The sequence below is a fragment of the Rousettus aegyptiacus genome, unplaced genomic scaffold (genome assembly GCF_014176215.1).
Source record: "Rousettus aegyptiacus isolate mRouAeg1 unplaced genomic scaffold, mRouAeg1.p scaffold_m13_p_18, whole genome shotgun sequence".
Lineage (NCBI taxonomy): Eukaryota > Metazoa > Chordata > Mammalia > Chiroptera > Pteropodidae > Rousettus > Rousettus aegyptiacus.
The window spans coordinates 3,499,535-3,527,082 of NW_023416293.1; the positions used below are offsets into that span (position 1 = coordinate 3,499,535).

Here is a 27,548-nt window from a genome sequence, read left to right on the forward strand (position 1 = left end):
ATCGGGTTTCCCCCTCTGTCTGTCACACCGTCGGCACCTGCTCTGTGCCCAGCTGAGCGGGAGTCACCAAGGGCGGGGTCCTCACAGGGCGGGTTCCGGCTCCGTCCACGAAGGCTTCTGTATTTTGGGGTTCATTAGGCACATGTGCTTTATAACAATCATTTTTTGACATTTTCATTGAATTCTTAATGTAAAAAAACTAAATGGATTTGTTAAGCCAGCAAAGAGCTAAAACAATCACTCTCGAGTTGCACAAAAACCTCAACACAGTCTTTTTTGACCAATGATCTTAATTTTGAAGCCCAGATTAAAACATTTTTAAAGCAAAACCTAAAGATTCGGGTTTGCTAAAAGCTGTAGATATTCCCAAAGTTTTTTACCATCCCTTCTTTCCCTCCGGATGGTGATCTTCCCCCTCGTTAGTGCCCCAACTCTAAGATCAGAAGAGTGTGATTTTAAAGAAACGCATCTCGATTTTGCATCAGGCTCTGCCCTGTGGAATGAAGTTGCTTTTCTTAAGTTCTTTTGTTTTTCATAAGAATTCTCTAGAAGTTAAGCGACGGTTCTGCACCCCGGGGACGTCCTCTGTCTCCCGGAGCTGCCCCGTCGTGCTTCGCCGCCAGCACCTGCCGTGCGCCGGCCCCGCTGGGCGCTGGACGGGCCGAGACCGTCCGCGTCGGGGGGGGGGGGGGTGGCGGGCACACAGCCGAAGCATCGCAAATGCTGCGCAAGGGCTGGCGAGACGCTGTCGGGGCTCCGGGCAGCGGGGGAGACTCAGTAAGGCGTGTCCGAGTGGGGCCCTGAGCACTGACCTGTGGGAACTGTCCAGCGAGCAGGGCGGTGCAGGCCCGGCCAGGGAGCGCAGAGGCAGGTGGCCGTCAGGGGGCCCGGAGCAGGAGCAGCCGTGCGAGGTGGGGTGAGCCGCGGGGACACACTGGACTCACTGTCCGCCAGCGAAAGGCTCTCGCCAGGGGGTGCCGCGGGGGGGCTGCGGGAGGGTGGCTTGGCATCTGTCCCCTCTGCGCTGTGAAGTCCAACCTGAACGGCGCCCACAGGGTCCTCGGCGCAGAACGGCAGCGCGCTGCAGAGAGAATTCTCCGGGGGGAGCCGCAGCGCCAAGCGCCAGCCCCTGCCCTCGCCGTCGGAGGGCTCGCTGTCGTCGGGAGGCATGGACCAAGGAAGCGACACCCCGGCCAGGGACTGCGACGGGGAGGTGAGTGCGCATGTCGCAGCGTCTGAGTCCTGTGTGAGACGGACTCACACTCACTGCCAGCCACGGTGGCGGAGCCAGTCAGTCACCGGGGTGGCGGAGCCCCGCTGCCCCGGGGTGCTGGGGCTTCCCGTGGCTGTCGTGGGGACATGGTTGCGTTGTGACGGCCGCGGACGGGGCTGTGAGCATTCGTTGCACTCAGTGCTTCTTACTCTGCCCAGGGAGGGGCTTTATCCTGACCGCAGAAGAGTCCCACCAGGCCCCCTCGTCAGGGTGGCTGGAGGGGGCGCGTGGCCGCTCGAGGCCCTCCTGCCCCGTGCTTCTTACCGTCTCCCGTTGGGCCCTCCAGGACTCCGACTCTCCGAGGCACTCGACAGCTTCCAACAGCTCCAGCCCGAGCAGCCCTCCCAGCCCAGTGTCACCTCGGAAGACCAAGAGCCTCTCCCTGGAGAGCACCGACCGCGGGACCTGGGACCCCTGAACTGCTTCGGCCCTCATCCCGGACACCCCACCCCCATCCCCCCGCACCCTCCCCACCCCCACCCCCAGGCCGGCAGCAGCCGCAGGGTGGGGCTTCAGGAATTCCAAGGACTCGCCTCCCGGCTCCACGCCCACGGTGACCTGACCACAGCCGCCATAAAGGCGACTTCCACGAGCAGCTTAGATTAACACTGATTTCGTTTCATACACTTAGAGTTGCTTTCTGTAATATTTTATCCCTTCCCCAAAAGGTAGCTTCAGTAGACAGATCACACAAACATAAGCGCTAAGAGTCAGGTCAGACACGTCGCTTTCACAGGCGACTCACCGGGGTCCCGAGGTAGCACAGGGTTCTCCGGCGGCCCCCAGCCAAGCTCTCGCCCAGCACCCACAGCGAATGTCGACCTGAGCGTTGCCAGTAAATCCTTAGTAACTAAAACTGCATATTTTACTACAGTACAGAGTTTAAGTAAATACACAGATGTAGAGGTTAAATACTGAATGTATATAGTAAAAAGAAGCATCTTGTATTCAACGAAAGATGGATGCATATATAAGAGAGAGATCATTTAATTTAAAGAAATGTGTTGTTTCTTGTCTGTTTTCCAGCGAAGTAACTTGCAGGGTAGAAAGGCCTCAGGCCGGCGTCCAGAGGGCGGCCGGGAGGGGGCGGGGCTCCCTCCGGTGTCACGTCCTCCGTCCGAGCCCCCGGAGCCCCCCGGAGCGTCGGGGAGACACCGAGAGTCCGGCTTCCCTGGTCTGGCGTCTTGAAGCCTCTTCGGCGGCATCATCAAAAGGCAAATTTACTTCTACCCAAGACATTTCTTTCTCTAGTAGAATTTGAGCCCTACTTCCCATTTTTTATTGTATTTTGTCACCTTCCGCATCCAAATATAGAAATGTAATTTTGTCACCTTCTGGTCCCTTCCACCTGACACGAGGAATGCTGTGGCTTCTGAAGGTCCCTTACAGGTTCATGACAGTGCGTTTTCGCTGGGCTAAACATGTCCCTCCTCAGTTGCAGTGACATCTGTCCAGTAGCTGAGCTGGCTTCTCCGGGAGGAGTCTGTTTCGAGGGTGGTGTGAGCTTCCTCAGATAAGCCCGGGAAAGGGGTGTAATTACCAAATAATGTAAAACCTCAAATGCAAGGACTTGAATAGCCTTAACCAAATATTCTTCCGCAGACCTAGTGGAAAATGAATGTGCTCGACCCCGGCGTGCAGGCGAAGCCCCCGCCCCCCACCCGCAGGGCCGGTGCCGCGGTGGCCATGGCCGTGGCCGGTAGCGTGTCCTCCCTCAGCAGCTGCTGTGTTGTGCTGTTAGTTACATTTCCGTTTGAATTCCTGCTGTTTAAACCACCACAAGGAAATGAGATGCAGAACCAGGACCCTTATTTCTGTAGTCATTTGATCAGTTAAGCACATGAGTAGAGAAAGAGATAGAAATAAAAATATCTCCTGGAAGTAAAGAGCATCTGCCTCTTACTTTTTGCCTGGTCCACGCTGGGTGTCAGCACCGTCATCTCAGCCCGAGCGAGCTCAGTTTACACCCTTCCCTGCCCCCGGCCCAGGGAGCGGGGACTCTGTCCCAGATGGCGCTGCTCTGTGGAGGTCACCTAGGCCCAGTGAGGGAAGAAAGGACCCCATCTGGGGATTATAGTGCAAAAGCTTACAGTAGAGAAAGGGAAAATGATAACAGCTTTGACATCAGACATTCCGGACAGGGCGCGTGCTCAGATGCGAGTCGTACTTGGGGCAGCCTGATTCACTGCACAGTTCCAATCTCCTACATCTTTTGGAAAAGACATGTCGTGTGAAAATACTTCCTACATCCAGTATCAATGGTCGGACCTTGAGTTCGGTTACTGCCTGTGACTCTGGCAGCTCCTTAAACTTGGCACTTGCCAGGAGAGGGGGGAACCAAGCGGCCAGCCAGCTCCCCTCCCCTCCCGACCCTGCTTTCCCCCGCCAGGCGAAGCACCAGGACTCTGCACCAGGCCCTGAGTTCATAGCTTTGACAATTAAGTGTGAATTTTTGTTGCCTGTAGGTGCTTATTTTTTAAAGGGTGCTTTAGGATCAAAACATAACCCTGCCTGAGGCCTGCACTCCACCTCAGTGAGGCACACCCTTCAGCCTCCAGGGCAGATGAGGAGGGCTAGTCACTGGGCACGAGTTCCTATTAATCCCATACCTTAACCCCAGCACGTCTGGATTTTCCATAGCAATCGTAAGCGGCCTCATCAGATGTGCTAGAGCAGTCCCGCGGAACGGCAGGAGCAGGGGGAGAAACGCTGCCAGGGGCGGGACTTTGTTTTGGAGGGGCGGGGTGTTCCCAAGGTGACGATCATGCTGCTGGTCTTATCCCCAGAAGCAGGTACCTTCAGAAGCATCTTGGAAGAAAGGTTTGAAAAGATGGGGGATGAGTGCCAGGGAAGCAGAAAACGTAGTGATTATTCCAAGGGATCAGTGACAAAGACCACGGTAAGGCGTTCTGTGCTGTCTCGCCTCCTCCCTCGTTTCCGCGGAGGGCGTTGTAGAAACCTAGGTGGCAGCAGGCGGTCATGGCTCTTCTCAGCAGAAAGGAGAAGTCAATGAAGAGGCATCTCCGGCATAGGGTGTGTGTTGGCACTCGGTGCTATCTGTCTAGCCAAGTTGTCTGACTAATCTTATCATGTGCTTTAGGCGTATAAAATTATATGTATTTCTTTTTGCCAAAAACAAAAGGCTGCCTTCTTACCAAATGAGTACTGAAGTAGAGCTTTGGTTTTGCGTGTGCGTGCGCGCGCACACACACGCACACCGCTTCAGAGTTTGTTCCTTCCCCGGGAGCAGTCGTGAGGCTTTGAGGTACAACTAGGAAGGGTCCATCCCTTTGGTTTTCCAGGCATTTCTTTTACTCAAGCTCCAGGGAAGAATCCGAATTCCTGTTATGTTTACAGCAACAATCTGTCCTTCCCCACCTGGCCCTCAGCCTTTCTCTGCTTCCACGTGGTCAGAATCATGTCCTTTTGTTACGTAGCAGCCACATCTACTTCTGTGAAAGACCCGCTGCATTTTCATGGACTCTCAGGTATCACTACAGAGAGGCCGGGGCAGGGGCGGCAGACGGCCCACGCCCCACACGCGGCTGGGCCGTTCGCTGCCAGCCGTGGCCGTGATCACCCACTGTGGCCCTGCAGCCAAGCGGGGCCTCGGGAGCCACCATCCACCTTCTGGACAGAGGGGCCCTCTCGGAGGCGGTCAGACCTTGCCACTGCCCGAATCCGTGGGGCGCAACAGGGAAATAATTGGGCACTTTGCACCTCCAGCTGTCCCAGCCCACCCCGACTTAGATAAGCCTCATGACATTTCCTCGAGCCCATGTAGCACCTCTTTCTTTGTTATGACTTTAATTATTGGTCAAGTTCGCTGCAGAGTCCTGCTAGATCTGGGGGCCGGGCACTCGTCTTCCTTCCCGGGGACAGCCGCTGCACACGAGAAACCATTTCATTTCTGGGGGGGACTTGACGACAACAAACCAATCTTGAAATTTCATGAAAACAAAATGATCTGCCTTTTTATTTCATAGTGTAATATCATTTATTTTATAAAATTTTTAGGGTTTTTTCTCATTGTAATATTGTACAGTTTTGCATGGCCTAGGTGTAATCATTTTTTGTTGTTTAGAATATAATGCTGACAAATAATGTGTGTATGGAAGGGAAAAGATGTTGCTTTGGCCTCTTATCACTCCTTATTTCTTTTTGTTTGGTGTTATGCCCTCGATGTCTTAGGGAACTTTATAAGAGACTCTCTGCTACCACACAATGGCGTGGATTCTTTTGCACAGAAATATTTAAGGTGGGCTAGTCAAAATGTAACAAAAGACTCCTCGCCAAAATTTTATGTTGGTATCACTTAATATTAACCAGACTTTGATGTATTGCAATAAAACAGGGAACTGTTAGAATTGAGTATTTTGTCTTTTTTCCCCCTGACTAAAAAGTCTGCACAATGGAGAAAAGGTGGCTGCTGCCTCCGGCCTTCTAGGATCCTGCTTCCTGCCCATCCCCCTCCGCGCCCGGGCCTCCTCCTCACACTGCAGAAGGACGTGGGGTAGGTTTAACCCAGGACTTTCTTAGTTCCTTCCACAGCTCAGGTAAGAATCGCGCTCAGTTCTCTTGAAGCTTTCAGCTCCCCTCTTCTGGCCGGAACTTCCGAGTAGCCCGCGTGCCAGACCGCATCCACACGTGGGCACTGCTGGGAGTGCACAGTGAGCGGTTAGGGCTGCGTCCGTCTTTTCGAACTAATGTGTTTTCTTCTGATAGATGCCAGAAATGGAATTGTAGGGTGTGCGGCAGCCCTTTTCTGAGCAGTTCCTGACTGTTTCCCGCACCGGCCGCGCTCCCAGCAGTGCACGAGGGCCCCTTTCCCCACGTCCTCGCCAGCGCAGTTGGCTTGTTGATGATGCTCATCCTGACACTGTGCGGCGATCGATCTCTCACTGCGGTCTTAATTTACATTTCCCTGATCAGTGTCGGTGAGCAACTTTCCGTTTGTTGGCCGTCCGTGTGTCCTCTTGGGAGAAATGTCTATGCAGGTGCTCCGCCCGTTTTTCAATCGGATTGTTTGGGGGTCTTTGGTATTAAGTTGTATGAGTTCCTTATAAATTTTGTATATTAATCCTTTATTGGGTGCATCATTTGCGAATATCTGCTCCCATTCAGTCGAGTTTTTGTTTTGTTGTCCTTTGTTGTGCAAAACCTTTTTAGTTTGATGTAGTCACATTTGTTTCAGTTGTTGGTTTTCCTTGTGCGATGAGACAAAGCCAAAAAGATACTGCTAAGAGCGACGTCAGTTTACTGCCTTTGTTTTCTTTTAGGAGTTTTATGGTTTTAGGTCTTACATTTAATTCTTTAACCCATTAACTTTATTTTTGTATATGGTGTAAGAAATTGGTCGTTTTATTTTTTTGAATGTCCAGTTTTTTCAACATCACTTATTGAAGAGACTTTCTTTACCCCATTATATATCTTTGCATCCTTTGTTGTAGATTAATTGACCATATAATAAGTGAGGGTTTATTTATGTTTTTTATGCCAGTACCATACAGTTTTGATTGTTGTTGCTTTATAGTATAGTTTGATCACAGTGTGGTACCTCCCACTGTTCTTAAAAAATTTTTTTTGTGGTTCAATATACATTTTAGAATTAGTTCTCAGAATGCTGTTGATATTTTAATAGGAATTGCATTGAATCTGTACATTGCTTTAAGTAGTAAGGACATTTTAACAATATGAATCCTTCCAATCAATGACCATGGTATATCCTTCCATTTATTTGTATTTTCTCCAATTTCTTCAGTGTCTTATAGTTTTCAGAGTATAGGTCTTTCACCTCTTTGGTTAAATTTTTTCCTAGGTATTTTATGCCTTTTGATGCAGGTTTAAATGGGATTGTTTTCCTAAGTTTTCCTCCCGATTGTTTGTTATTAGAGAATAGAAATGCAAGATTTCCGTATATTGATTCCGTATCCTGCAACTTTACTTATTTATTCTAATAGTTTTTTGGTGGAGTCTTTAGGATTGTCTATATATAGTGTCATGTCATCTGCAAATTAGAGTTTTATTTCTTCCTCTCTGATCCGGATGCCTTTTGTTTCATTTTTTAATTGCTGCGGCTAGGACTTCCAGTACTGTGTTGATTAGAAGTGGTGATCATGGGCATCCTTGTCTTGTTTATGATGTTCGAGGAAAGGCTTTCAGCTTTTCACTATTAAGTATATTAGCTGTGGGTTTGTCATATAAAACCTTTCTCATGTTGAGATATGTTCCTTTTATACCCGCCTTTGAGTTTTTATAATAAAACAAAGTTGAATTTTGTCAAATGCCTATTGAGATGATCACATGGTTGTTAATCTGATGTATCATACTGGTGGTTTAGTTGTTGAGCCAGCCCTGCAGCCCTGGCATAAATTTCCCTTGGTCATGGTGTATAATCTTTTTAATGGTTGAATCCAGTTTGCTAGTATTATGTTGAGAATTTTTGCATCTGTGTTCATCAAGAATATTGGCCTGTAATTTTTTTTGTAATGTCTGTGTCTAATTTTGGTTTCAGGGTAATGCTGGCTTCATATAATAAGTTTGGAAGCATTCCTTTAATTTTTAAAAAATAGGTAGGATATTAATTTTTCTTTGAATGTTTGGTACAATTCACCTGTGAAACTGTCTAGTCTTGGGTATTTGTTTTTTGATTACTAGTAATTGGTTTGTTTAGATTTTGTATTTTTTCCTGGCTCAGTGTTGGAAGGTTTTATATATATATACATATATATGTGTATATATATATTAATGTTCTAGATTGTCCAATTTGTTCACATATAATTTTTTATAGTATTTTTTTTAATGATTCTTTGTATGCCCGTGTATTGGGTGTAACTCTTATCTTTCATTTATGATTTTACTTGGGCTCTAGGTTTTTTTGAGTTTGGCTAAAAGTTTGTCAATTTTATTTACCTTTTCAAAGAACCAGCTTAGTTTTACTGATCTTTTCTAGTTTTTAAAATTTCTATTCCATTTCTGTTCTGATCTTACCTATTTCCTTTGTTTACCTTGGGTTTTCTTCTTTCTGTGTCATGTGTGTGTGGATTGTTCTTGTTTCTCAACGTAGGCCCGTCTAGCTATGAACTTCCCTCTTAAAATTGCTTTTGCTGCATCCTGTAAATTTTGAAAAGTTGTGTTTTGTTTCAAGATAGTTTTTGATTTCCGTTTAGATCCATGTATTTGTGGTTTTTTCCGGTTTTACTATAGTTGATGTCTGGTTTTACGCCGTTGTGGTTGGAAAAGATGATTTCAATCTTCTGGAATTTACTGCGGCTTCTTCTGTAGCCTAAGATGTGAGCTCTTGAGTTTCTGGATGGAACGTTATGACAGGGGAGCGGCAGGTGGTACTGGGGGCGAGGGGCCACGGCTGCCATGCGGCCCGTCCTGTCCCAGCGTGCATGACGCGTCGGTCCCAAACTGCAGAAAGTGGATTGTTTAAGAACCATCAAAACCTAGAGGAGAACCTGTTTTGGACCTGTGCCATCTCTCCAAGTTACTGCTCGTGACTAGAATTCAGTCTGCCCAGGAAAAGCCGCTTTTCAGGACGATGAATGTGGGACGAGCCTCACCCTGGGAACAGGTACAAACCTTGCAGGACCATCTGGAGACGGGATGGGGCGGGTCACTGACCTCGGGCTTATCGTCTCCAGCTCAGAACCCTTTACAAGTGAAAGAATGAATGCCGCAATGTGAGGATTTTTTACTTTATTGAAACAAGTAAATCAGACAATTATAAGAATTATACAAAAATTAACAGCCCTTGATGACCCCTTTAGGTCCAACCAGTGACATCTGCACATCCATCTCCCTCCACAAAGGCGCCCGGAGGGCATGGGAGCTCCCCCCGACTCACCGTCTCCCAGGGGAGCAGAGACCTGTGTCACCTTCTCTCCCCCTCGGCTGCTCCGTCCCACGGGAGGCAGCAGTTCTCTGGAAAATTCCAGTTGTCAAGAAGTATAAGAACCAGCCAGAAAACAGGCATGGACCTCGGCTGGTGAAGTAGTACTTGCTGGCACTGCCCAGATTAGCTCTTGTCCCAGCTCCAGGGTCCAGGCTGGAGAGGAGAAGGGCAGGAAACCAGACCTCATTCTAGAAACACGTGCACACACAAACCTCGTACTATGTGTTCAGTAACATCCAAAAAGACTTCTGTGTATTTTGTAGCAGGGATGCAAAGGGCCTACTCTCTCATCTTCTGGTTAACAATCCCATGAGGGAAAAACCCTGTTACAAAAAAGGAAATAAAATTGCCTTTTTACCTTTATCTAGAGTATTTCAGAGGATGAACAGCAGTAGATTTTGACAGGGTGTTTGGGTTTCATTTCACACCCATTTAGCACTAAAAACCGTGTATAAGTGCCGGCGACAGGGCTCCGGGCAGCGCCGCCTCCCGCCAGAGCCGCCCCCCCTCAGCGAAGGCCTTTGGGTGGAGCATCACCAGCTTCCTCCTCGTGTCCGCTGCACCGGGGCGGGGAGCTCGCGCGGCGGCGGCTACTGCGCGGCCTGCTTCTGGCAGTAGTTGCTGTAGGCCTCCTCGAACATGGCCTTACAGGGGAACCGGGCCTTCAGCTTGGAGCAGATGAGGAAGGAGCCCCCCATCTTCCTGTGCAGCGAGTAGGTCTCCTCGGGGGGCGGGATGAGACGGTGCTTCAGCATGATGGGGATCAGGTTGTGGATCTTCTCCGTGGTGCTCTGGGTGCCGAAGTCGAAGGGCTCCTCGGAGGCAAAGGCCTCGCCCAGGATGAGGATGGCGTCCAGGTGGGCGTCCTCCATGGCCTGCAGAGGGAGAGGCTCAGGCACGCACTTCGCTTTTAACGAGACTGAATAATGGTGCTGGAGCAAAAACTCAAATACACAGGGACTAGGGCAACAGGACGTGTGGACGAGGCTCCAAGTGCCAGGGAGGGGAGTGGCGGGGCCTGCAGCAGAAGGCGGGCCCCACACTCAGAGTCTGGACAAAGCGGCTTCAGGGCACAAAGAAAGAGCCAGGTGGAGCCAGGTGAGGAGCGGCCAGACGACCCGCCCCCTGCAGCCTGCTGCAGGAGAGGAGAGCTGCTCGAGCACAGACGCCGCCCCTTCGAGGGTGCTCAGGGCTCCCCCGGCGCCCGCCTCCCCTTCCCAGCGAGGGCTGGGGCTCTGCCATCCCGTGCACCCTCACTCTGTGACTGACCGGTACCCCAACTGGACTGCCCCCAACGCATGCCCCTCTGAGAACCTCGAGCCCGGGGCTGGGGCAGGTGGCCGGGGGCTCTGTGCAGACCCCTCGGGGCGCCTCCATCATTCCTTCGTTCATTTTTCACTCAGGATGTCAAAGGAAAAGGAGTCCACTGCCCCCTCCCTCACGCAGGGAAGCTGGCTGCCCGCCCAGCGGACGCCCCGGCCCTGGGAGCTCACCTTGACCTCGTAGCCCGTGAGGAACTTCATCTCTATGGACTTCTTCAGTACGGCCTCCCTGTCCCTGTCGGCAGCGGCCCTGATGATCTAGGGGGGCACCGTGGGCAGAGACGCGCTCCTGAGGGCCGGGGGCTGCCGCCCACCACCTCCCCCACTGCTGTCCTTTCTCTCAAGGGCCTAGAGGCCGTGGCCTCACCCGCTGCCGCCAGGCGCTGCGCGAGGGCAGGGACGGGAGCCTGGTCAGCCCCCCTCCCTCCGAGTCCCCAGGCAGGTCTAGGCCGAGGCCCCACCCCTACCTGGATGTAGAGGTCAGTGAAGGACCTGTCAAATTCGCGAGTTGCCCCAAAGTCCAGAAGAGCCACCTGAGAAGGGCGACACAGGGGAAGCTGGCGACTGGGCCTGAGACACCCCCCCCCCCCCTCAGAGCCCCTGCTCCGGCGGGGAGCTCAGGGTCCTGCAGGGCCCCCTCGGGCTCACCTTGTGCTGCTGAGGGTCATAAAAGAAGTTGGACCAGTTGGGGTCCGTCTGCATGAACTGGAACTCGAACAGCTCCCGCAGGCACAGGACCAGGATGTTGTGGCAGATCTGGGGCGAGGCGGGGCCTGGTCACTGCGGGGCCCGGCTGCCTGGTGACCCGAGTCGGGCTGGGACAGCCGGACTCTGTTTCCCTCTCCATCTCCCCGCACCACCCCCGCCTTCTGCCCAGAGGATGACTTTCCGTTCCAAGAGCAGACCCTGGGGGCCGGGGCGGCGCGGCAGCCCCCTTGTCCCTTTCATCCCCACAGGGAGCGCCTGGGGGCCCCGAGGCCAGCGGCAGACACACCTCGTTCCGGATCTCCTGGCTCAGGTCCTCGGCCTGGTCCAGGGGGAAGCCGGACACCAGCTCCGTGGTCAGCACGAGGGGGCTGCACAGCTCGTCCACGATCTCGGGCACGTAGAAGAAGGGGTGGTCCTTCAGCAGCTCCCTGGCAGGGGCGGGACGTCACACCCTGGGCCCAGATCCTCCCCGCCCCCCACCCCAGGGATGATGCCCAGCGACGAGGGGCTAAGCCGAGCGCAGTGTCCTGCTTCATGCTGGCCAGGACACAGCTAAGGCCCCAGGCCCCGACCGCAGCCACCTGCCCCGCAGAATGAGAGAAGCCCTCACCCCTCCCCCATGGGCTGCCCACTGATGGCCCTTCTGTCCCCCGCTGGAGGGGGCCTAAGGCCCAGCTGCCCAGACGGGAGCCACACCGGAACTTCCTGGCACAGGCGGCCTCTCGCTGGTAGTCACACTCCAGGGCCAGCTCCCGCCTCAGCACGTCAATCAGGTGCTCGGGAAACAGGCCTGGGCGGAGAAGAGGTGTCAGGGGGCACTGGGGGCTGCCCAGGGAGGCCCCGGTGGGTGCCCAGAGTCTGTCCCAAGTGTCTGCCCATGACCATCAGCCAGTCTCAGACCTTCCGGAAGCATGTTGCTCATGTTCAGCACAGCCATAAGGTTGTTGACATCACTGTTGATGCTCTGGGCCACACCAGGGTACTGCAGGGGGACAGACGGGTGTCCCAGGGGCACGGAGCCAGGCCCTGGCATGGAGCCCCCCTCTCCCACCACCGGCAGCTCCCCAGCCATGTCCCACCCGCCCCCACGCCTTGGGAAAGTCACAGCTAAGACCCCATGATGCTGCCGTGACCCCAGGCCCATCCCAAACTGGTTCTCCTCTGTCTCCCACCCCAGCCCCGGAACCACTGCCCACTCAGGGGCCCTTCCTCGCTCAGGCCCAAAGCAGGCGATCACTGTCCCCGCCCCACCCAAACCAAGCTTGCTGCAAGGCCATCCCACCTCCCACAGCCACTCGGCAAATGCTTCTCAGTCCCCCGTCCTGCTCAGGTGCTGGGGCCAGAGATGACAGGGGCCCTGGTTCTGCCCTCCACAGCCCCCATGGGGACAAGCACGCACACTGGGCACCCACCTGGATCTTCATGGCCACCTCTCGGCCACCCTTCATGCGGGCCAGGTGCACCTGCCCGATGGAGGCAGCGGCAAAGGGCCGCTCCTCAAAGTACTCCAGCTTGTCCCGCCAGTTGGGGCCCAGGTCATTGTTGAGAGTTTTCTAGAGGGAGAGGCCAGGGAGGGGCCGTGAGCACAGCGCAGCCACCTGGGACACCCCGAGAAGCGGCTCCCACGGGGCCCCGCAGCTCCCCTGTGAGGAGGGGAGGACGGGAGGGCCCCGGTGCCCGGGCGCAGCTTTCCTCACCGTCATCTGCTTCAGCGGCATGAAGTCTGCGCTCTGCCTCACCCGCTCGAAGATCTTGGCCAGATGGGGATTGATGAAAGCGTCGTCTGGAAGGCACCGGAGAGGTCAGGGGGCAGAGGGCTGACCCCTTAGAAGGAGCACAGGCTGGAAACAGCCGGCTCCTGGGAGAGCGCCACCCCCCCCCCCGATGCCCCCCCACCCCATCGTCCTCCCACACACCTGCACCCCGGCTCGGAGACAAAGCGCAGGCCCAACGCCGCCCAGCGGGACCGGCCCGAGTCCTCCTGGCGCCCTGACAGCCTTCCCCCTCCTGGCGCACAGGTGGACAAAAGTTCCAGAGGGGCAGTGACCTGAGGGTGCACGCTCCTGGGGCACCGTGGCCGCAGCCACGCCCCGAGACCCCGCCCAGCCCAGCGCGCCCCCTCCCTCATGGGCGCTGGGCGACCTGCACAGCCCGGGGCCCCGACCTTCGGCAGCGGGGGCAGCGTGTGCCCTGGCTTTGAACTCAGCCACCGACCTGAGAAGGTGGCTTCTTCCACACAATAGGCGGAGCGTTCCACAATCATGGAAGAGCAATTTTAGGAAACAAAGTGTAATAAAATGTAGAAAACTCCCGTAACCTGGCCTCCTACAGAGGACTACAGACCGTCCGAGCCGGCCCTCTGCACGCGGCCGGCCCTCACAAGCCCTTGTCCCTGCCGCTTAGTTTTCTGAAATGTTCTGATACAGCACTGTTGCCGGGGACCTAGCATCGCCCCAAATAACACCGTTGCGCTCAGGGACCCCACGCTCGGTCCCGCATCATCATGAAGCTGAAAGACGCCTATCGCCTGGCGACGTTCCGGCCGTCACGGCTCAGTGCATCACGTGCGTGCGGTGACGCTGGCACAGACCACCCTGCAGCGCCACCAGCCGTGTCGAAGCACCGCACGCACCGTCACGGACAGCACGTGACGCCCGGCGACAGATGGCCGTTGCTGCTGTCCGTGCCGTGCTTCCTGCCGGTTCGGAGTGTGCTCTTTCTATGTGTTAAAACGCAGTTTGCTGCAAAGGGGCAGCCGGGCTACGCGGGTGGCCTCACGAGGGGCCCCGCGTGTGCTGCGTCTCCTGATGCATCATTTCGCTTGCGCCCGATTTAACCTCGTGTTTCTCACGGACGCGCTGTCGGGGAGCCTGGGTCCCAAGGCCCTGCCCGAGCCGGTGTGCCAGGCGCCGTGTGAACGGGCGCCGGTGACGTTCGCACGATGAAGCTGCCTAATGACACCTTCCTCGGAACGTATCCCTGTCATTAGGCGGCACACACGACGAATCTGCGATGACGCCCTGGCCGCACCCGTGAGGCGCCCGTAAGCTCAGTCACCGGACGTGGCCCTCCCGGGGCCAGGGCTCGTGCAGCGGGTGACAGGTGGGGACCACTCCAGACCCGAAGCCACAGGCGGCGCCCGTGCCCAGCCCGCCCGCCCCGTGACCTCCAGTCTCACGCTTGGCCAGTCCAGTGAGGCCACCAGACGGCTCATGAGGGAACCGCTTTCAAATGCGCCCACTCGGACAGCCACCCTCTCGGGCACCCCTCCCCGGGGGTTCGGGAAGCCCCCGACCTCAGCTTTGCTGTTGGGGCCACCTCAGCTCCTGCTCAGCTGCTGTCCCCAGCCTTCCCTCCTTGGGACCACATGCCCCTGTCCCCAACATCATGGTGTGGCAGGCCTGTGAGCCCCCCCAACTGACGTGGGGGGCTGGCAGCCAGACTCTCACCAACTTTTGGGATGCCGAGATCACCTCTAGATATCTCAGTACACCCAGAAAGAAGCAAGAACAATGGCTGTGGGCTCCTGTTTGAGTTTTTTTGAAAATCCCGGGCTAGTTGCCCGCCGGGTCACAGGCAGGAGGCGGCGGGCAGACGGCGCGTGCGCCACGTGGGCCCACTCACCCCGGATGCTCAGCATCTGGCCCGCGCCGCGGGGGCCCACTCACCCTGGATGCTCAGCATCTGGCCCAGCTTGAGCGCCGCGCCCCGCACCTTGCACAGCGTGTTCACGATGCGCTCCGCGTTGGCCTCCGACAGGAAGGGACTGGAGTCCAGCACGGCCTTCTTTCCTGTGGGCGGGAGCCAGGTCACCACAGCACCCTCGCCCCTCTCAGGGTGTCCGGTGGCCTCACAACCCAACAGGGCCACGGGGCAGGAGGAGGAAGCAGCCCAGAGAGGAGGCGGTCAGGGGGACGCTGGGCTCCAGGACCCCCGTGGGCACCGGGGACAGACGCAGCTCCCCCCACCCCCAGCAGTGCTGAGGCTCGGGGAGCCTGGGGCGGCCCAGCCCGCCACCCACTGGCGGTTGCCTCGGGTAAGCCACGTCGCCTCTGGTCCTCGGTAAACGCAGGGACGGTAACGGGACGGGGTGTGGGGGATTTTTAAGTGATTCCCCAAAGCCCAGCACAGAGCCTGACGGGAGGCCCAGTTCACGCTCCTCTTCCTGGTGCCCATCAAACCGGCGTCAGGCTGTGGGGGGCCTGTGAGCCCCCAGCAGTGCCCTCCGACCAGCGTGGGGGTCAGTGGCCATCTTAGCCCTGTGTTCCACACCACAGCTGTAGGAATGCCCTCTAGGGCCACCCAGGTCTCTCCAGGCCTGACCCCAGCACCCTCCCCACCTTACGCACGCGCACACACGCAGGGCCACTTCCTCCATATCGGTCCCCAGGGCCTGGAGGGGACACACCAAACACAGTCAGCTGGAAGTGAGGGGCAGGCGCTGGGAGGGAAGGGCCTGGAGGGACCCAATCGCAGGTGAGGGCTGCCAAGTCATTGTCCCTTGTGCCCTTCCCAATGTACGGGGCAAAGGTCGCCAGCGCCCCTAGAGTCCACCGCAGGGCCAGCTGGCTGCAGGGGGAGCCGGCCCCTCAGGGAGGGGAGCAAGGACGGCCCCGCCCACCGCCGCCGGCCTGCCCCTCTCCCCCACCCTCCCCCAGAGGCCCTGAGACCGCGGGTGCAGATGGCCTCTGTCCTGCACACGAGGGGGCAGGGAGCTGACGGGGCTGCAGGGCGGCGGGCTGAGCCCAGCTGCCGCCCAGCGGTGCGGCCCTGGGCTCGGGGCCCCGTCCTGGGGGAACCAGGTCCGCCCGGCTCTCCCGCCGCCCGAGCTCCTCCGGCCTGCGACGCTGCTGCTCTTCCCGCCCGCCGGGCTGTGAGCCCACTCAGACCAGAGCCGCGGAGGGCTGTCCCGCAGTGCCTGCCACTGTCCTCGGCCCAGACTCCGAGAGGGGCTGAGCCGGGTCCTCGAGGCAGGAACGAGGCGGCCCGTGGGCCGCAGCGCCCCAGAGCCCGCTCGGGAAGCTGGAGCGGAGCTTGGGGGCTGCCCAGGGCCATCCCGCCCGGGCCTGCACCCAGGTCCTGTGGTTCCTGGGCCCCTTGGTTCTCAGCTGGCGTCACCGCCACGTCACTGAGGAAGGACACCAGCGGTAACCCTGCGGCTAGTCCAGCTCCTTCCTGCTTGGACATGGCCGAACGGCAAGCGACCAGCTTCAGAGGGGGCGGCGGGGGCCGTGCCGAGGCGGCCACGCCAACACTAAAAATACCCTCGCTAAGTCCTGCCTTGTCCCCTGGCCCCTTCCAAGGATACACGTGGCACCCTGTGACCCCTGTACTCAGGGGCCCATGGGGACAGGCTACTGCCTTCTCTCTGGGGCCCCCTTGTCCCAAGAGGGTCTTGTGGGTGAAGAGAGGCCATCTATGTGACTGGCGGGGCCCCTAAGGGAGCCCATTCCTAAGCTGACAGCCAGGGCTACAGGGGCAAGACAGTGGGGTACCACTGAGGGGTCCCCAGGAAAGAAGGAGGTGTCATACTAAAATGAGTGACATCCCCTGGGGGGCCCGAGTGTTCTGACCTGACCTCTGGCTGACCCTGGGAGACCGAGGACAGCGGCGTCATGCTCTGCCTCAGAGACAGAGGACCCTGTGGGGTCTGTCCCAGCGGCACCCACATCCTCTGCCAAATGAGGAGCCCTGGGCGCCGAACCTGGTGAGACCGACAGGCCCGGCAGCTCCGGAGAGCGGGGGTCGGAGGCTGGGCCGACAGCAAGGCTCCAGGGGCGTCAGGCAGGAGGAGCCAGGACGGGCTGAGCAGCCCCAGACCTCGGCCAACCCCAGGGCTGCCACTTACACGGAACACAGGTGATCACGACCCTGAAGGTGGAACGTGAGGTCCCCGGAGGCCTCGGAACCAGGTGGAGGCTGGGGGCTGGCAGGCCCACCTCCCACAGCCACCCTGCCCTCCCGGTCAAAGGCCCAGCTCACCTGAGCGCTCCTCGGGGCGGAGGCTCTTCTTGGCGACCTCGGCCAGGGCCCCAAAGCCCAGGCCCACGGCCAGACCTGCAATGACAGAGGGTGGCGGTCACTGGCCTTCGTGTGGGGATGGGGTTGCTGCCCAGCATCCTCCACCCAGGAGCCCTGGAGCCACCCCACAGACACCCCCGACATTTGAAAAGGGAGGGGCAAAGGTAGGAGACGCATCTGCTATTTTCAGAGAAGACGGAACTCAAGGTAGGTGCTGTGTGTGAAAAAGCTTCATGCGCCCCCATCCGCCCATCACCTCTGCTAATCTAGGCTCAGACACACAAACGCACCCCGAGGCGACGTACAACTGGGAAACGCCAGGAGGACCCAGCACGCGTGGAGGATGGCCCAGCAACGGGGCCACCCACGGCACCGCCTGTGACAGGAGCCTCCAGTTCTCCAGAATTGTCTAACTCAGTTCACCGCAACTGGAAGGAAAGGCCTCTCACTACAGAGACATAAAGCAGTCACTGGTGCGAGTCAGAATATTTCTGCAAAAGCAAAAGATTGAGTGTTCCCAAGCCAAGCCATGGGGACACACAGGAGCGCAGGCTGCAGCCCTTGGGCGCTGACAGTGGTCTAAGGATTGGGGTGGAGTACCAGTCCCCTTTGGTAACTTCTGAATCAAAGTTCATGAACACCTCGCTTATCCCAGGCGCCTGAGGACCCCAGCAGTTGCCACAAAGGCCACACGCAAAGGCCAGCAGCCTGGCTCGGAGCCTACGTGCTCTCCTTTACGCAGTTGCAGCGGGACGGGGAGCGGGGGCAGAAGGCGCACCCGAGCAGAGGGCGAGGGAAGAGCAGAGGGCCGACCACAGCCGAAGGGACAGCAGAGATCCAGCGGTCACACCGAAGATGCGCTACGGCCGGTGGCCTCGGAGAACACGGCCCTGCGGGGCCGACGGAACAGCAGCTCTGACGGACGGACGGACGGGGAAACCTGCGCCTCCCTGTCCTCCTCGACCTCCTGGAGTGACTATGAGTCGCTTTAATGAAAAACCAAAGCTCCTGCCTCACAGGTCATTACGAGAATTAAACAAGCGAGGGCTCTCAGCAGGGCCTGGAAACGTTTGCTGTTATTATCGTTTTTCCCATGAAAACTGGTTAGACCAGTGCTGTGGAAAAGAAGTACAATGCGAATCACTTAAAACTGTTCTAATTTTCTAGTAGCTACATTAAAAAGCAAAAAGATGCAAGTGAAATGAATTCTGATGTGTTATTTTCAACCCAGTATACCCAAAACATTATCATTTCAACAAGTACTCAAGTAAAACTTATTAGAGATATTCTACTTTGTTTTTTGGTCTTGGGTCTTCAAAATCCTGCGTGTATTTTACTCTCAGAGCATGACTCAGTTTGGACCGGCCACATTTCAAGTGCTCAGTATCCCGCGTGGGTGGTGGCCGCTGCAGGGGACAGGGCACAATGAGCCACGCTCTGGCAACCACGGGAAGAAGCCACAGTCATCTGGAAATGGCCCTCGGTGCAACCCCCGCGCCCACCACAACATCCCGGTGTACTGGGAGGCAGCGCCAGGGCCGGTGACCGCCCCCCACCCAGCTCCGGTGGTCACCGGGCACAGAGCTGGGAGCCGGGTCTCCAAGCAAACATTAACTCCCCCGTGGCCTGCCCACCTCCGCCTCACCCAGTGCACTATCCAACTCAGCAAACGAGATGGCAACAGGCAATAACCTTCCAACTGCAGTGACTCTCATCGACATCTTTACATCTAGATTTTTCTGTGCCTAGATCGAGTCCAAAGACAAACCTACAAGAGGTAGATGGTGTCAGACATCACAGCTGTCGGGGGCCCTCCTTCCTCAGGCACAGGAGCCCCCAGCTTCCCCTGCTGAGCTCCCCTCAGATACTTTGTCAAACTGTTCTCTGGCCATCTCTAGGCTGCAGGTCACAGCCACAGCTCTCCAAGGCCAAGAACCTGTCATTAAATAAATCACCGAAAGAACATTCTGCAAAGGAGCCTTAGGCTCCTCCTTGGCCCCACGAGCTCCCTCAGGAGCAGCCCAGGGCCAGGCCAGAGGTGCTGCCAGCAGTGACCTTGGCCTCAGGAGCTCCCACTCTAGGGAACAGGGAATAGGCTGGCTCTCCTGCCACCCCCGCCCCGCCCCCCGACCCAGCCTGGCCAAGCTTAAAGCAATTCCCAGAACCTTGCTGGGGGAAGGGCATGACCCGGCGACTCTTCCTTCTCCCAGAACCAGTGGCCCTTGGAGGCAACTCCTGGAAGATCGGGCCTCTGCCTGGGCTTCCCCAGGTCCTCGCTCTCTCTGTACATGTCCCCACGGCCCGTCGGCCCCACCTCAGCAGCCCACGGCACTGTGTGCCTCTCCGTGTTCTGATCCACGCTCAGGCCGGGCCTGGCCCGCACGGCCTGCTGGCCGTCCCGAGCACAAGCAGCCAGGGAAGCTGCTCAGCGGCCCCACAGCCTGGTCTCCATGCGAGCCCGAGAGAAGGCGCCGGCCCCTTCCTGTTCCCAACGTTTCTCTCACACAGGTTTTGCCGGGGCGGCGGGCAGGCTCTTCCCCGCAGGAGCGCACTGGGGCCCCTGCCTCCCAGAAGTCCCTCTGGAGGTCATCAGGGCCAAACCTGGCCCTAGCCACTGGGCCTCTGCCCGGACAGGCACCAGAGGTTAAGGAAAACTCAAAAGAAAACACCTTTTAACAACAGCACCGTTCGCAAGGGGTAAGGCGGCTTGGGGCGAGGGGCCTCCGAGCAGGAAGGAGGAAGGAAATGCCCAGCAGACGCCCAGGCGCGCTGGCCGCCGGCTGGAGGGCGCGTCCGTGCGACTGCAGGGGCCCAGGCAGCCCCGCGGCGCTCAGCAGCACGCGCTGAGGGCCCGGCATCCACGCCCTCGCTGTGTTCACGCACCCGACAAGCCTGATCCGACATGACCATCCACCCGGGAAAGGCGGTGGGCAAGGACAGCGTCCCCTGCTGCCAGCCGTTCTCGATTCCTTCGGGAGTCGGCCCACCTCCTCTGCGACACCCGCATCTTCCACGCCGCCCCGGCCCCGGACGAGAGGGGCCTGTGGAGGGGCCTGCAGCCCACGGCGCAGGAGGAGGAGGACCAGGAGGGGGTGACGGAGGAAGCTCCCTGTAGCGTGTGCTCACGGGTTCTCAGGAGCTGGCCCAGAGCTGGAGTTGGGGTCGGGGAAGACCTAACACAGCCCCTCTGCCGAATGTGGGGGACACAGGACCAATTATGGGGGGGCCGCTGTGACAGAGGCTTCCTGGGCTCTGGCCCCAGGCTGCCACAAATAAGCACTGGGCCCTGGGTGACTGGCGACCGTGGCCCGGCTTCCCCACCTGTAACTGGAGGTGATAACTGCCCTAATGTCCTTCCAAGAGGAGGTAGCCTGGCTTTAGAAAAGTCAACAACAGGAGGTCAGAACACTCGGTGCCGCCGCAGGAGGTGTAAACACTTCCACCCCAGCCGTCCTGACAACCCTGCCCCAGCCGCGGAATCCAAAGGCATCGCCACTGCGCGACGAGCCACGGCGGGGTCTCGATCGGTGTCTGCACACAGAGGCGGTGGGGTGAGTCTATCACAACGCTCGGTTACTCCCGCCCTGCGTCTGGGGACCATGTCCTCGGTACTTCTGCATCGCTATAATACCCTTTGAAAAAGGTCAATAAAAACACAGTAACCGTTGATAGTAGTTTTTGTTTTGTTTTAAATGTTCATACTTGGGGAAAATTTAAAAATAACCAAAACTATGCCAATTTACCCAGTGTTTCTATTTCATGTTGCCACTGAGATGGGGGGACACACCCAGGTGTATCAGGATCTTTAGGAAATTAAGCAACAATAGCCGTCGGCTTTGCGTTTCAACCTAAGCAACGTCCACCTTCTAACGTAAGCGAGAATACGCTTATGTTACCTTATCTCCTAAGAAACCCAGTGGAGTCTCATAAACAATTTTTTAAAGCAAAGTGTTTTTCTGGGAGTGAGAGTCCCTTAACATTTTACATTTAAGAAAAAAATGACAGAATTCCCAAGGAACCAGTCCCTCTTCATTCCCAACCCACTGTTCTCGCATAATAGCCTCTGTTTTTGTGTATCGTATTTGAACATCCTCCCTAAACAGCGTCTAAATAGCCTGATCTCTTCCTATTTCTTCGCTCGTCGTTTCCTCTCTGTCGTCCTGTTTCCCGGGTATTCTCCTCCCTCCCCCTTCGTCATCTGGCCTGCGCACTCCTGGGCGAGGGGCCCCGCAGCTGCGGCGCGGTGCTCAGAGCCACGCTCAGCCCCGTCCAACAGGCGGTCTATGGCACCCGCTTTATCTGTTAAAGTCTCATTTCCGCCATCACCTGCTTCTCTCTCATGTTACAGGTCCAGAGGGGATGCAGACATCTCCTCTGAGGCACGGACAGCAAAAAGGGTGGAAAATACAGAAAAGAGACGAGGCAGCACCTAGGAGAGAAGAGGTCTAACGTTCGTGTAATCGGAGTTCCAGAAGGAGAGAGAGAGGACAGGGCAGGAGCTCAAATCGCAGATTCAAGGAGCCTTGCAAACTCCAAGCAGGATGAATGCGAAACAAATCTTACCGGGCACATCGCAAACTCCTGAATACCAAAAGCAACAAGGAAATCTTAAAAGCCGCCAGATGACAAAAAACACCATTACTTGCAAAGGAGGAGTATAAAACAGACGGCCCGGTTTTTAACAGAAACAGTGGAATAATATGGTTAAAGTGTTCAAAGAAAATAATTTCAGACATGGAATTTAATGCCCGGCCAAAATACCTTCCAAAATGAAAAGTGTAATAAACATATTTTCACACAAATAAAAACAGAAAATTCATGATTAGCAGGCTGCATTATAAGAGAGAAGAAAGTTCTTCAGAGAAAAGGAAAATTATCCCAAATGTAATTATGAAAATATAGGAAGAAAAAGAAGGTATAACTATGTGGATTAATCTAAATTCATATAGCTATATGAAAAAAATAATATGTTGTGGGGTTTAATATATCTTAGTTTCATATATAGTATAAAACATGCAGAAACAAAATGCATACATACACATCCACACAGAGGGAATACACAGACTCAAAGTGTTCTAAGGTCCTATCATCATTCGGAAAGTAGTAAAAAATACATTTTTATTACAGTGTAATAAGTCGAGAATGCATACTATAATCTCAAAAATAAATACTAAAAGTAGAATAACACACAAGCCAATAGAGAAAATGTGTATAATTAAAAAAAAAAAGTCTTTGATTAATTCAGAAGCAGACAAGATGGGAGAAATAAAGGGAACAGATGGGTCATATAGTAACAAAGGCTAAAATAGTAGATGTAAACCCCAATAGATCAGCAACTCCATTAAATGTAAATAGACTGTTTACATTATTGGACGAAGATTACTGACCTGTACTTAACAAAAAATAATTAGATAAGCTGCCACAAATGACATACCTTAAATATCAGGACACAAAAAGGCTGAAAGTAGAAGGAAAAAGAGATACCATGCAAACATAAACCCCTACAAAGGGATGAAACACAACTGTGCTAATACCAGATAATGTAGACTTTCACAGAGATAAAGAGAGGAATAACAAAGAAGTCAATCCCCAGGAGGATATAAGAATTCTAAATCTGTAAGCAACCAATAACACAGCTTCAAAATATTAAAGCATAAATTGACAGAACTAAAAAAAAAAAAAAAAAAGGTAGATAAAAAAATAAAAGAAAAAATAAAAGAAAATAAGGTAGGTAAATCCACAATCATAGAATAAGACTTAAATGTCTTTCTTGATAAATGATAGAACAAACAGAACAAAACATTAAAAGACCTGATCGATATTAGTAACAAACTAGACGAGATAGACATATCGCTGTACCGAACACCATCAGAATTCTGTTCAAGTACACATGGAATATTTACCAAACTATTCCCAGTGGAGTCAAGACCCCAGTTTTACAGAAGGGAAAACCAAAGCAGGGCTCAAGGTCACAAAGCAGCAGGGCTGGAACTATAACCTGGATATTCTGATGACCCAAAGCTCAGTCCTGACCCCAAATCCATTCTCTGACCCTATCTTTCTCATCATTCTTTAGCAAAATCTAATGCCCACAGATCACCTGCCCATAACATCACAGCTATAACATCCCATAGCCAAGTTGGACTTGGGGTTCCCGTCCCCAACGCAGCATCGAAATGAGCCACCCAGCCTGGAGAGCCTCTGCCTTCCACCTTCACATGGCTGAACACCTGCTGCCGACCTTCCAAACGGCAACCCCATCTCCCTGAGATCGAGAGCAATCCCTTCCTTCATTCTCCCCAGGTAGAAACTTCCCAAAGCCTGATGGTCTACTCCTCAGAAACACCTAGCCCCCATGAGCAGAAGAAAGGCTAGAAATGTTTTCTAGGGGAACAAAGTAGAACATTACTTCAAACTGTTTAGACTACTCACCAGTAAGCCATGTATTTCACAATGCAAAGAAGAACATACGTAAATAGTATGTTTATACCTCCAAAACAATAATTTTGCAATGTGTACAGTTCTAAGGGTCTATGATCTTAATTCTGATCTTTTTCTATTCAAGTTCATTCTATTTAATTTGTTTCTTAGATGCTGGTCTTGACCAATTAAGTTGATTTCACACTCATGAAAGGATCATAAACCAGTCTGCAAATTTCTGGGCGAGAAAGAAGGCCCGGAACTCGCTTCTGGGGCCAGAACAGCAGGTTCTTTCCAGACCTGGCTCCCCTTGGAGGAGCCACCTCCTGCCACCCCCGAGCCTGAGATGCTAGCTGCTAACGGCCTGGGTGACAGTGTGCACACCTCGGAATCACGGCTGTGGACAGGCCCCCAGCACGGACACTTGAGGGTGGCACCGGGCGTCGGGCAGCTGTCGGCAAGGGCTCGAGGGGCTTCTCAGGGTACAGAGCACCTACCAAGACCAGGGCTTGTCCTTGCTTCAGCCCATGCTGCCTCCGGCTGCCCGTGTCCCCGCCCCAAGGGGGCCCCGCACGCTGGCTTCACTGGTTGCCTTCGGGTCCCACACACCTTCTGCTTGTCTGCCTCCTTAACCACTCCACCAGGACTTCGCGCCGTCTCATCAAACTTCGATTTACCATGGCGTCCTCGTCCTCGGTTCCGGCCAGTTTTCACAAACAGATCCTCCACCAGCCCCGCCCCTGCTAAGACTCCCACGAGAGGAACACACCCATTCAGGAACGCATCAAGCTGAGGCTTCCGGGGACAGGGCTCCGTGGCGAGCCCTCGTCTGGAGTGAGGGGAAGAGGAGGGCCTTGCAGGAAAACTACAGAGTAAGGAGAGGATAGTTCCTGCCCTCAAACGCAGGGGAGGGAAGAGAACCTCCATTTAATTCTTTAGTAAGAAATAATGAATATTACCCAACAAACAGCCACTGTGCAAAGCAGAGAAGGTGCAAAGTCTTCTGGGAAGTGAGGGTCATTGGTGGTGACCAGAGCCGTGATTCGCAAACTCATGCGGGTGGTGTCGCACCGGGAACTCGCTACGTTCTCTGAGGAACTGCCTGAAGCGCTAACCCATTAAAGGGGAGTAAAGCGATAACTCTGTGCTGATATCTAGATGCCACTTCATGCTAGAGTCTTGAACGTCTAGGCAGCAGATGCCAAATTTTAAGATCACAATATCATACGGCTGAGAAAGTCCTAACCAATCAACCTAGTCCGCTCTGCACATGAAGAAGACAGGCGGCCATCCGCGTGTGAACCCGCACATCGGTCCAGCTCCCAGAGCGCCAGGCCGTCGAGGGGCAGGGAGCCGAGCCTGAACAAGGACACGGGAAGAGGCGGCAGACGACGGCACGCGTGGCACACGGTACGTGGCAGGGAGACATGTGGTCCAGTCCGAAAGCAAAAGGCTGGTGGGAAGACGGACAGCGGTGGGCACCCGAGCACTGCTGTCGCACGCACCCGTCGGACCTGCCACGCACAGCCACGCGAACGACCGCTCGCCCAAGGCTCACGTGTGCGTCTAGCCGCCAGAAGCGTTGGTTGCAATAACCGTGTCGTCTGGAGGATCTGGAGGCAGCCGAGCTCTAGACAAATGCACTCCCAGTCACTCGGTCTTAAAGTACGCTATTGCAGAAGAGAGACGGCTTTCGGTAGGAACATCTCGTCAGTGAACACGCGACCCATACGACGGCACGCGGCCCTAGAGGCGCACACGACTGCTTTGGACCTGCATCATAAAATGATCCTTCAACCCAGATCGAAAGGGCAGACACGCTGGTCACGTGACTACTCAAGCCCTCAGAGAAAAGAACAAAACTCATGATGTAGCATCTCAACATGGACTTCGAACTTAGCTCGGGGATGCAGCACCTCGTTAGCATGACTGACACCCCACAGGCCTACGGGAAACCGGCAAGCGAGTCGCCAAACGGCTGGTCACCAGGGGAAAACACGCTGTCTCGGAGGCGAACAGGCCAGTGAAGAACTTCTACTCGCTACCTACCGAGCCTCCCTGCTGCCGAGGCCTCCGACGGGGCCGGGCGGCCTGGGCTGGAGGAAAGGCCGGAGCTGCAGACGCTGCCCGCTAAGCGTGGCCCGAGAAGCAGAGCTGCAGCTCGCAAAGCGGCGTCCCCCACACCGGCCCCCGGGGAGCCGAGCGGAGTGGGATCCGATAACTGCATCAGCCACACGTAGAAGACATCCGGGAATGGCTACCGCAGGAGCTACCACCGGCCCCAGGACACCCCCGGGCCACGCCCCTCGCCCGCCCCCAGCGGGCCTGTGTGAGGGGCACACGGCCACCTTACCTCCAAAGTTGGCCAGCCGCCCAATCCTCGTCACTGGCACCTTCCGCTCCCGAGCGCGCTCGCTGAGCTAGAGGGAGGACAGAGAGGCCGCGGGAGTCAGCGGACAGGGACAAGACCGACCTGCAGGGGTTCGTGCTGCCCCCACCTCCCTCTCTGCCCCCGAAAGGCAGCAGCTCTGCCTCGCAGCACACTCCACCAAGAAGAGGCCTCCATGTTCCTGAAACCTCTGGAACCCCCCTACCCCCACCCCACCCCCGGAGATTGTCCGCGGAGGGGCCTGACCCCAGCACCTCTTGAGAACCCCCCACAGGGCCACTCCAGCAGCCCCTCCCGAACGCACCATCTGCCTGTGGGGCTTGCTCTCGGGGCGAGCCTTGGCCTGCCGCGCCTTCTCAATGTCCTCAGCTGTGAGGCCCCCCACGGGGGACTGGTCCTGGTGGAAGAACCTTCGCTGAAGGCCCCTGCCGGAGAAGGGGGCCCTGGTGTCCACGAAGAGCCTCCCACTGGCCCTGCCCAGCGGGGAGGCGGCCTGGCCCGGGAGCCCGGCTTCCTTGAAGGGCCCGCTGTCAACATAGGCGGGTGCGGGGCCCTCGCTGCCCGCATGGTCCCAGGGCACAGATGGCGCCTCGTCGGAGGAGGAGGCTGCAGAGAACTCCGCGGAGGCGCCCTCGGCCCTCGGCCCTGAGGAGTGGAATTCTGCTTCTGGGTCGTCAAAGCTCTCAGCACCGTAGGGCTCTTCGTGCTTCTGCTGAGTCTAAGGGAACAAAAGCCAGTGTGAGAGGCGTGCGAGCTCAGCCCGGCGCGTCCCCGTGTCCGCGCCCTGGGCACGGGACAGCACGCTGCCACTGTCCTCCGCGCCTGCCGAAGGTATCACCGTGCTCCGGAAGCGATCAGCACCTTCCCAGCCCAGGGGCCGGGAGACCCGAATTCCAGCCTGCTTCCGCCGGGTCCCCACCGCGTGGGCCCGGGCCGGCCGCATGGCCACTGAGAACCGGCTGGGCGCCCGGCCGGGGCCAAGGCGGGAAGCACCACTCTCAGCAGCGACTTCCTCGCCCGGTGATCGGGGCTTCAGGGGTTCGGGGAGGGCGAAGCGGGGCAAGACGGGGGAGCTGTGAGAAGTCAAAGCACAAGCGTGGACCAGCGGGGCCGAGGGCAGCGCGGCCGGGGACGCCCCGCCCGTCCGGGCCCAGCGCGGTGCATGGTGCGGACCCGGCTCCCGGCGTGCCCGTGGGAGGCTCCCGCCGGAGCGCGTCACAGCCAGCACCCCCTGCCGGCCCTGGCAGGCAACGAGGCGGGTGCACTAAGTTCTTGTCACTGGCGCCAAGACCTGACCTTCGGTCCCATGTTCTCTCTACTTTTGAACCCTGAGTGACCTTGAGTGAGTTCCTGACTCCTCTCTGCTACTTCCTCCTCTGAAGATAGGGTTCCCCACAGTCACAGGGATGTGGAGCCACCGCCGGGGCCAAGGGAGCGGCACTGACTCCTGAAGGGAGGTCGGCGGCCCGGAACCCCGTCCCCGGGAACGGCGTCCGTGCACACGGGGCCACCTGT

At 56.1% G+C, this 27,548-nt stretch overlaps 2 protein-coding genes across 16 annotated transcripts in view; one reads left to right on the forward strand and one right to left on the reverse strand.

Moving 5' to 3' along the window:
* CDC42BPA (CDC42 binding protein kinase alpha) overlaps positions 1 to 5,637 on the forward strand; it is a 214,874-nt gene extending 209,237 nt beyond the window's left edge. For 12 of the 15 annotated variants that reach the window (XM_036235381.1, XM_036235379.1, XM_036235380.1 and 9 more), the window contains 2 exons: positions 1,056 to 1,213; positions 1,560 to 1,691. In XM_036235381.1, the coding sequence (XP_036091274.1) occupies positions 1,056 to 1,213; positions 1,560 to 1,691 (290 nt within the window). Of the gene's footprint in view, positions 1 to 1,055; positions 1,214 to 1,559 lie in introns of all 15 variants that reach the window. The other 3 variants (XM_016157423.2, XM_016157428.2, XM_016157425.2) reach the window with 1 other exon arrangement.
* A 3,325-nt stretch (positions 5,638 to 8,962) lies between these two features.
* Positions 8,963 to 27,548, reverse strand: part of COQ8A (coenzyme Q8A) — a 38,179-nt gene continuing 19,593 nt past the window's right edge. The window contains exons 3-15 of the mRNA XM_036235388.1: positions 26,338 to 26,751; positions 25,998 to 26,064; positions 17,186 to 17,260; positions 14,872 to 14,994; positions 12,901 to 12,986; positions 12,616 to 12,756; positions 12,104 to 12,185; positions 11,900 to 11,993; positions 11,490 to 11,631; positions 11,144 to 11,251; positions 10,963 to 11,028; positions 10,667 to 10,753; positions 8,963 to 10,048 (exon numbers count right to left, since the gene is read on the reverse strand). Of these exons, the coding sequence (XP_036091281.1) occupies positions 9,764 to 10,048; positions 10,667 to 10,753; positions 10,963 to 11,028; positions 11,144 to 11,251; positions 11,490 to 11,631; positions 11,900 to 11,993; positions 12,104 to 12,185; positions 12,616 to 12,756; positions 12,901 to 12,986; positions 14,872 to 14,994; positions 17,186 to 17,260; positions 25,998 to 26,064; positions 26,338 to 26,751 (1,770 nt within the window). The 3' untranslated portion in view covers positions 8,963 to 9,763. The remainder of the gene's footprint in view (positions 10,049 to 10,666; positions 10,754 to 10,962; positions 11,029 to 11,143; positions 11,252 to 11,489; positions 11,632 to 11,899; positions 11,994 to 12,103; positions 12,186 to 12,615; positions 12,757 to 12,900; positions 12,987 to 14,871; positions 14,995 to 17,185; positions 17,261 to 25,997; positions 26,065 to 26,337; positions 26,752 to 27,548) is intronic.